Source organism: Triplophysa rosa, linkage group LG6, assembly GCF_024868665.1.
Source record: "Triplophysa rosa linkage group LG6, Trosa_1v2, whole genome shotgun sequence".
In the NCBI taxonomy this organism is placed as follows: Eukaryota; Metazoa; Chordata; class Actinopteri; order Cypriniformes; family Nemacheilidae; genus Triplophysa; species Triplophysa rosa.
The window spans coordinates 15,724,226-15,733,402 of record NC_079895.1 but is presented as its reverse complement, the minus strand read 5'-3'; the positions used below and the strand labels follow the sequence as shown (position 1 = coordinate 15,733,402).

General features: G+C 41.4%; 1 protein-coding gene across 1 annotated transcript; it reads left to right on the top strand.

Annotated features, from left to right (window-relative positions):
- Positions 1–7,392: 7,392 nt before the first annotated feature.
- LOC130556043 (gamma-crystallin M1) lies at positions 7,393–8,327 on the top strand. Its single transcript, XM_057336695.1, has 3 exons — positions 7,393–7,425; positions 7,617–7,868; positions 8,012–8,327. The coding sequence occupies exons 1-3, from the start codon at positions 7,417–7,419 to the stop codon at positions 8,285–8,287; spliced, it is 537 nt and encodes a 178-aa protein (XP_057192678.1). The 5' UTR covers positions 7,393–7,416; the 3' UTR covers positions 8,288–8,327.
- The last annotated feature ends 850 nt before the right edge of the window (positions 8,328–9,177 follow it).

Here is a 9,177-nt window from a genome sequence, read left to right as displayed (position 1 = left end):
AGTCAAATATGGCATAAAAATATAGGCCGCATGTAATGCAGTCCAGCTATGCCTGGAATATGCAGGTGTACACTGCGTTACGACACCAAAAATCTAGGGGTATAAGGGGGATAACATTTTTAGAGTAAAGACAAAAAATGAGGTTACTCTGTCCTCTGTCCCAGCACATAAGACAAAAAGTATGTGTTCATAAATTTATTGTTGAACAGTCAAAAATCAACAAAAGAGCTTTAAATAAAGATGAGGAAGCATATAGACTGCAGGAGAGGGTTAAGCCAAATAAATAAATCAAGCTTACTGCGCCGTGAGCGGAAAATAAATAACCTAATAAAAGGGAAAGTAAGTATAAATAAACAACATAGAACTTCCCTGTCTTCCTCGCTAATCCATAAACATGAGAAAACAAAAAGAGTCACAAATATTAACAAAAGTAAAATGGCACCCAAGTCCCTACTGCTTCAATAGTGAACGAAAACAAGTTCTTAAGCAAAGGAAAGGTGGATGGCACATTAACAATAAAAAAGACATGTCTACTTACAGACGTTGGTAGCACAATAGCTATAGCATCCCTGATCTAACACTTAAGATCACTGAAGACAACAACAGTAAATAGTTAACTCAATATTCAACACGTTTGCCCCACACAAGAGCATAGTCCAATAAACACCACGAATCCAGTATTTGCCTGGGACATCAGAGCGCGTAACACACAGGAGAAGCAATCTCCTCATTGAACAGATTCCTCATGCTTAAAAGCAGTATCCTCCACGTGAGCGGTAATGAGGAGCACCTGTCGCCAATCGGAGGTCTGAGTGAGAGGGACAAAAGAACAACAATTCCCAGCATACAGCACTCACAAATTTACACTAACTTTTCTCTTTCCAAAAATAAGAGTAATAAATATCAAATACACATACGGGAACGTAACACCCCCACCCATAAATTACAAACTACCACTGTAAGTTGTAACATTCTTAACACAAGGTCATTTCCAATAAACATTTACAGAATGTTGGGAGAGTGAGTTCGGGATAAAGCATCAGCTATCACATTGTCTGATCCTTTTTGGTGACAGATTTCCAGGTTATGTTCTTGCACAATGAGAGACCACCGCATCAGGCGTTGATTAGAATTACGCATACAAGAAAGAAAGACCAGTTGGGGTCTGTGTAGACTACAACTGGGGAATAACTACATCCAATGTAGACTTCAAAGTGCTATAGAGCCAAGAGGAGAGCTAAGGCCTCCTTCTCTATGGTGCTGTAATTTTGCTGGCACTTGTTTTTTGATAAATAACATACCGGGTGATCTACTCCGGATACGTCCTCTTGCAACAACACGGCCCCTACTCTGGTGGGACTGGCGTCAACTTTCAGTTTAAAAGGGAGGGTGAAGTCTGGAGCTGCAAGAACAGGTGCATTGCACATAATGTCCTTGGCGGCAATAAAAGCATCAGAACACCCAATACTCCACACAAACTTTCTTGAGGAGCTTAAGAGATCAGTTAATGGGGAAACTACGGTGGCAAAATTCTCACAAAACCCTCTGTAGTAGCCCACCATGCCTGAGAAGCGCCTGAGTTCACATTTATTCATGGGGGTTGGAAAATGTAGAATGGCTGAGACTTTGGCTCCAACTGGACGCACTTGTCCATGACCAACCTTCTTTCCTAGGTAAGTCACTACTGCCTTGGCAAAGTCGCATTTTGCAAAATTTAAGGATAAAGAGGCAGCAGCAAGTCGATTAAAGACATCTGTGAGGGAGTTAAGATGCTCTTCCCAAGTATTCGAGAATACTACCACATCGTCAAGGTAGGCCTCCCAGTTTTCTACTCCACATAGCACCTTCTGCATCAACCGCTGAAAAGTGGCTGTGGCATTTCTCAACCCAAAAGGCATCACTGCATACTGGGAGAAACTATCTGGGGTCACAATAGTTGATATTTCAGAGGCTCTGGCGGTTAATGGCACTTGCCAATAGCCCTTCAATTGGGCGGTTAATGGCACTTGCCAATAGCCCTTCAATTGGTCAAGCTTTGTGATATAATGCGCTGCACCAACACGGTCTACTCAATCCTCCATACGAGGTAACGGGAAGGAGTCTGGTTTTGTAAGGCTATTAACCCGGCGATAGTCTGTACAGAACCGGAAGGTGTTGTCCGACTTCGGGACCAATAAACAAGGGGAACTCCAAGGACTCTGACTGGGCTGGGCAAGATCATGCTGTAACAAATAGTATACCTCTTTTTTCATTAATTCACACTTTTTGAAGTTAACCCGATAAGGATGTTGCTTAACAGGGGGCAAATCTCTGTTATCAATGTCATGACGAATGACTGTGGTTTGACTTGGGACATCTGAAAACAGCATGGGGAATTTGTCAAAGAGACTAACCAAATCTTCACGTTGGTCGGGGGTGAGATGAGAAAGGTAGGTACTCAGATCATTTAAAACAGCAGAGTTACCAAGTCGTTCACAGGCCGGAATATCTTTATCCACACCTAATTCATCGTTTGTAGGGGAATAGACAGGAGTGGGTAAAACTGTGGTGACACTAGAAACTTGGCAGGGGATTGGCTTATCTGGAGTGATATACATCTTCAACATATTGACGTGACACACTCTCGTCTTTCTCTTACGGTCAGGTGTATTGATAACATAGTCGGCCTCATTCACTTTTCTCTCAACGGAGTATGGACCAACAAATCTAGCTTGTAGTGGAGAAGACTGAACAGGGAGTAAAACTAACACAAGGTGACCCTGCTGAAAACTGCGAGATTAGCTCTTGCAGTCAAAATGGGCCTTCATTTTGCACTGAGCAGCTAGCAGATGACATTTGGCCAAATAGCAGGCTTTGTGAAGTCTTTCCTGAAAAGAGCTGACATAATACAACACGGACACAGGCTTTGGGTCTTCAGCTAATAACTTTTCACGCAAAAGTTGTAAAGGGCCCCTCACAGTGTGGCCGAACACTAACTCAGCTGGACTGAATCCAAGAGATTCCTGCTTCGTTTCTCTGATAGCAAACATCAGTTGCGGTAAACTCTTAACCCAGTCTTTACCGGTCTCTACACAGTAAGCACGCAACATGGATTTGAGGGTCTGGTGAAATGGATTTGAGGGTCTGGTGAAATCTCTCCAGAGCTCCCTGGGATTATGGATGTTAGGCAGTAGACATGGTATGACCAATCCCTAACTCGTTTAATACTTGGGCAAATAGCTTTGATGTGAAGTTACTCCCTCGGTCCAATTGTATGACCTTGGGCAACCCAAAGGTAGAAAACAACTTAACCAGTTCCTTCACTATGGATTTAGCTTGCAAAGATCGTAATGGGACAGATTCAAGGAAGCGGGTGGCAGTGCACATCATTGTCAAAATGTATTGATAGCCAGATTTGGATTTGGGAAGGGGGGGCGACACAGTCAATAATCAATTTTTCAAATGGTTCTCTTATAACTGGGATTGGAAAGAGAGGAGCAGATGGGATTTTCTGGTTGGGTTTACCAATCATCTGACAGGTGTAGCATGCTTTACAAAATCGAGCACAAAATTTAAGCACAGCTTTTGAGTGAAGTACGGGAAAATGCTGCTGCATCCGAAAGCCAGAGGGCGCTCTCGTGCGGAAACTCCAAATACGCACTGCAGAAGAAGACCATAACACGTTCTAGAATCTAGGAAGTGCCTATGGACATCTTTTTATCACTGTTACTCAAGCCTCATCAGGTATTTTTATGATAATAAAGAATATTTATAATGATCATGTTTGACGGGTGTTGATTTTTCAAATGCACATTATAAGCGACTCAAATTCGCACTGCTTTTAGATCGAGCAGCATTTCCTACTGATCCCAGAGCCGTGCTTCACAGACAAGCTACGGATTTAAAAAAAATATCGACACATTGCATATCGCAGCCAGCTTGATTTCAATAGGATTTAGTGGTATCGCGATAAATTATCGTGCAGCCCTAATGCCAGGCCAGAAAAAGTACCTGATCGATACCTACAACGTCATCAAATTTCTTGGTCTGAGCACGAGTGACAGCACAAGAAGGAAAAGCCGTAGGGAAGACAGTAGCTAAATCTGCCCTATCAATCAAGTCTGTCTTATCCATCATAACTGGGGATGAGAAAACTTTGCTACCCGCTAGGTCATTTCCCAGTATAAGGTTCATAAATTATATTGCAACAATAGGCCCCACATATCATCCACTTCCGACTCCCTAAAGGGCGGTACGAGCTTCATGTGGCTAAGCATATCGAAAGTGGAATAGGACTCACCAACGACTGTGAAGTCTTGCGCAGCTTGAGAAGGAGTTTGCAGATTAACAGGTGAAGAGGGAAGTCGAGTGCGTGGCACTGGAACAGGCCTCTGGCGGAAGTGCTCCGCTTCCAGCTCTAGGGTGCACAGTTTAATGTCTCTCTCACCTTGTACCTGTACTGTACGAAGATGTACTAACTGAAGCTCATGCTCTTCTTTTTTTAAGAGCAAGTCTAACTCTCTTAGCTTCAATGCAAAAACAGGATCAAACTGGGGGTTTGCGGGGTTAACGCTGGAATGATCAGGCTGATCAGGTATCGAGTTTTCTTCTCCCTCGCTGATACCATCCTCTGAGACATCGTGTAGTGTATTTCGGGGAAACTATGAGTTTAACCACAGTAACATATGTATAATTAATGGTGATTAAATATTAACTATTTTATACACTTTACCTGATGCAGCAGAATTAATAATAGCGACAGACTAAATGTACTCGTCCAGCGAGTGATCAGCAGATCGTATATCAACTCTAAGAAATATTACTTTCCTGGCCTTGGAAAAACAATATTCTTGTATAATATACTGTAGTACAGTACCACTTCAGAAATCTTAACGAAATCAAGCAGTTTAAGTGACGTTGATATGTGATAAGTAAACACAGAAACGATTCGAGCGTGGATACAAATGCGGTTTTATTTACTACACTAAAGGGGAAATAAAACCAACTAACTAACAAAAACCAAACAATAACAAACAAACATAAAACGTAAAAGCAGTAAAGAATGAAAGAAATAGACAAAGCAAAGAGTGGCAGTATTAAATCAGCTATTCGCATCTGCATAAACCATCAAGGACAATCTCCTTATTTAAAAGGAGCAAAGCTTAAGCGCAGCTATTTAGAAATAGATCAGATACTTGCATTGGCTTCCTGGTTGTGCTGGGACAAGTTCTGGTGCGCGTGCAAAAAGGTTTCAGAGTCCTGATGAGTTCAAAGCGAGCGGGTGAGTCCGTCGGATTCTTTCTTAGAACCGTGTAACAAAGTTCAATGTAGGGAAGGAAGGAGGCGGGAACCGGCGAACATTTAAACAATAAACTTTAATAAAAAATAAACAAACAATAACACGGAAGTAAAAGGCCGGCAGCCACCTCACGGTCGACTGCCGGCCACACAAACATAAATAAAACTTAACATTTCCGGGCCCGGTCCTCTCTCGTCGGCAGTCCCGTCGCTCGTCCTCTTATGCTCCCTAGCTCCCCCGTGAGGCATGCGGGACCGGTGCGCGTACAGCTGATACTCATCATCACTCACGCCACCGGCCCCGCCTTCCTGCCCCACGGCTCTCGTCCCGCCTTCCTCGCTACAAACCGGATTGGCTGATGAAGGTAGAACGAATTTAGCAGAAGCAAACTGCCAGAAGAAGCTGTCTCCGAGGAGAGAGACAGTTCTCGAGAGGGTGCACGAACACGAGCAGGCGCGAACACACACGAGCGAGCACACACGAGAGAGCGCGAACACACACAAGCGAGCGATCTTTCCTTCGTGCACAGATGTTTTAACACCGGGGGCATCATGCCGCTCCAAGGTGGGCGATCCAATGTGATGAGATGCTTTTGGGTGCGAAAACATGTTTCTTTGTCCAGGACACTAACTCATTTGCATTTATGGTCGCCTGGGAGTTTGGAGCAGGAATAGTCTTAGAATAAAATAAAAGGAGTATGGTATAAAATACATTACTGTGCTATACACCATATTCTAAGAAATTAAGAGGGAAACATTTAGATATGAAACATGAAAGGGTTATAATTACATTGACCTGTAGTTTGTACCAGAATGTAAATATACACAGAATACCACTAAGCACACATGCCTTTGAGATTATAGGTGAAGGAGAATAACATGGAGACAAGCATACAATGTGGAGATACATGTATATTCACTTTAAACCAGTCTTTTGTGGCCAAGGAAAGAGAAAGAGACATTCTTTTGGTAGAGACATTCTATTTGAGGCTCTCAGTCCCTGGGGGCCACATGGATTTTCTCACTTTGGTGAACAGCCCTGCCCCCCCCACCCCCAAGAACCTCATTTGAAGTCCAGAGAGTATTGGAATCTGTCCTGGTCAGTGATGAAGGTGTTGAGATAGAGCAGTTGGACAAGACTCGTTGGTGCCTGGTAGAAGCCGTGGTGAGAGGTTACTGTGTTTTACGATCTTACGATCCCAGATGGTAAACTTTGATCCGACCAGACCCTACAATCGTCAAATTCCGTAGGCAGTATTCCCTCCTTGACGAGCGCTGAATACAGCTCTGCCTTGACTACCAGCTTATTGACTCCTCTTGAGACATTAACATTGAAAAAGCACCCGAAAAAATCAGGGCATGAGGGTGGTACTAGACATGGCTGAGGGAATGAATGGCCATCACGTTACATGTGATAGTTTTTTAACATCATGCGAGGGTGAGGAACTGCTAAAAAGGAAGGTTACCATGTTGGGGAAAATGAAAATAAAAAATAGCCAGAGCTTCTCTCTGAGCTTCTTGTGATGAAGAACAGAAAGGTAAAAAAATAAACACCAAATATATACCTTTCCAATTTTAGGTCAATTAGTGAGATTTTATGGTGATTTGCAAATTTGTCCATAGTTGTGCAATAGGTATTTTGGATGTACAAGGGGTGGGGAGTGGGGGTGAGGGGTTGTGAGTTTATTTAAAGGTCTATTTAAGGACTCAACAAAGATATAAATTACCTGACACAAACCTTTTAGTAAAAAAAAATCACATTCTGTAGGTTTAAATTGCTGGGGAAAAAGATGTTATCAGATTTAAGGGTAACAGGAGGGTTAATATACTCAATAAAAACTTTTCTTTATTTCTTTTCATTGTTCCTTTTAGGTATTTTTTATGGTTGCTGAATACACTCATTATGTAATTTGTGATAGTCACAGAACATTCGCTCTGGGTGTGACTAAAGCTCTGTCTATACTGTAAAAGACAATGCATGAAAAGCTGCCAGAGATGTATGGATGAAAACGATTGTTTCGGTATCAGTTCAGCAGAAGTCATACTGCATGTTCATCAGCTTTAGGTTTTAGTATAAAAACCACCACCGAAGGACATCAAAGTACAGCTGGTACAGTGAACTGAAGCCACACTACCATCATGGGCAAGGTAATCGTATACTGAAATAAAAAGCATTTTAATTCAATTATGATAGAAGAGCTGCAGGTTCATACTGCAACAAATTTGAATTCAACAATTTTTTAAACTCTTTAATTAAAATTTTATTGCTAATATAATGCTATTCATCAAAAAATCAATCAGTTAATTTTATACCACTGACATCTTCCTCCCTTCAACAGATCATCTTCTACGAGGAAAGGAACTTCCAGGGTCGCAACTATGAGTGCATGAGTGACTGCTCCGATATTTCTTCATACCTGAGCCGCGTTGGTTCCATTAGGGTGGAAAGCAGTTGTTTCATGATTTATGAACGCAGTGGCTTCATGGGCAACCAGTTCTTCCTGAGGAGGGGAGAGTACCATGATATCCAGCGCCTGATGAGCATGGGCATGATGTTCGACAATTTCAGATCCTGTCGCATGATTCCTCCAGTATGCGACTCCCTTTTGCTACTCTGAATATTTATTTACAGCTTACTGCATAAACAATGAAGAACACAGATCTCACAAATTGTACTTGTTTATTATTATTTTTATTTCTGAGAAAAATAACAAAAACTTACTGTCTTTTACAGTACAGAGGATCTTTCAGAATGAGGATCTATGAGAGGGATAATTTCGGAGGCCAGATGTACGAGCTGATGGATGACTGTGACAACATCATGGACAGTTTCCGTATGTCCGACTGCCAGTCCTGTCACGTGATGGAGGGTCACTGGCTCATGTATGAGCAGCCCCACTACAGAGGCAGAATGATTTACTTCAGGCCTGGAGAGTACAGGAGCTTCAGGGATATGGGATACAGCAACATGAGATTCATGAGCATGAGGCGTATCTCCGACATGTGCTAAACCTCTAGAATATAAAAATAAATGAAGTGTTATTTTAAGAACTAGCTAAACTGAGCTGTCTACTGTTTTATTGGATGACTGGTTGACTTTCCAAGGGGAAATATCAAACTTATCTAAATGCACTTATTTTCTTTATTACCTTTTTTTTTACTTGTCTGGGTGGACTAAACTTACATGTATTACAAAGAGAGAATACATGTAGATGGGCAGTTAAGGTGTCAAAAAATCCACTGAGGGGTTTTTGTAGCTTATCACTTTATCCTGGTTAAGAACATTTTCGGTTTTGAAAATGCTTTGTGAGGGGCACTTCAAGCCAGGGTATTTTGCAGCTGCATGGGGGCGCTCTTGAGAATATTTTCAAATAAAATGACAAGTAGGACACCAAGTGAACACAAACAAGCAAAGACCACGTATTTTTGTGATCCTAAAAATAGTCTTAAAAACTCTTAAATGTTTAAAATGATTTTTGTAGAACTGGGTTAACAGTAATTTTTCTAGTAACTTTTCACTTCATTATAAAATTTAAATTTTCTTTGAATAAAAATGTTTTGAAATTTCTAACTTGGACTAAATAATGAAGTAAAATGCAGTTATTAATAGCCCAGACTAAATGTGAACTCCTGCAGTGCTGTTTTAAAAGTTTAAACCAGCTTCCCAGCTGGATCATAAAATGCCAAGAGAACATTTCTGCAAATTGTAGGCAAAGGGTATACACCGAAGATGCTAAAATGTAGTTTATGCTAAAATGTAACAATTTGTAGTTGGATTTAAATCAGTTGCATTAAAGGCACAATAAGATTTTGTAGATTTTTACATTAGCTCAGTGTTATGTTTTTGGTTTACAAGTCTTCATTATCCCAGATTTTCAGCCGGTTTTCAGCAATGTTTGA

What these genes read in the sequence shown, in the direction of transcription:
- LOC130556043 (XM_057336695.1), top strand. An exon ending in CCTGTCGCATGATTCCTCCA is followed by an intron (nt 7,869 to 8,011) that starts GTATGCGACTCC and finishes TGTCTTTTACAG; the next exon opens with TACAGAGGATCTTTCAGAAT.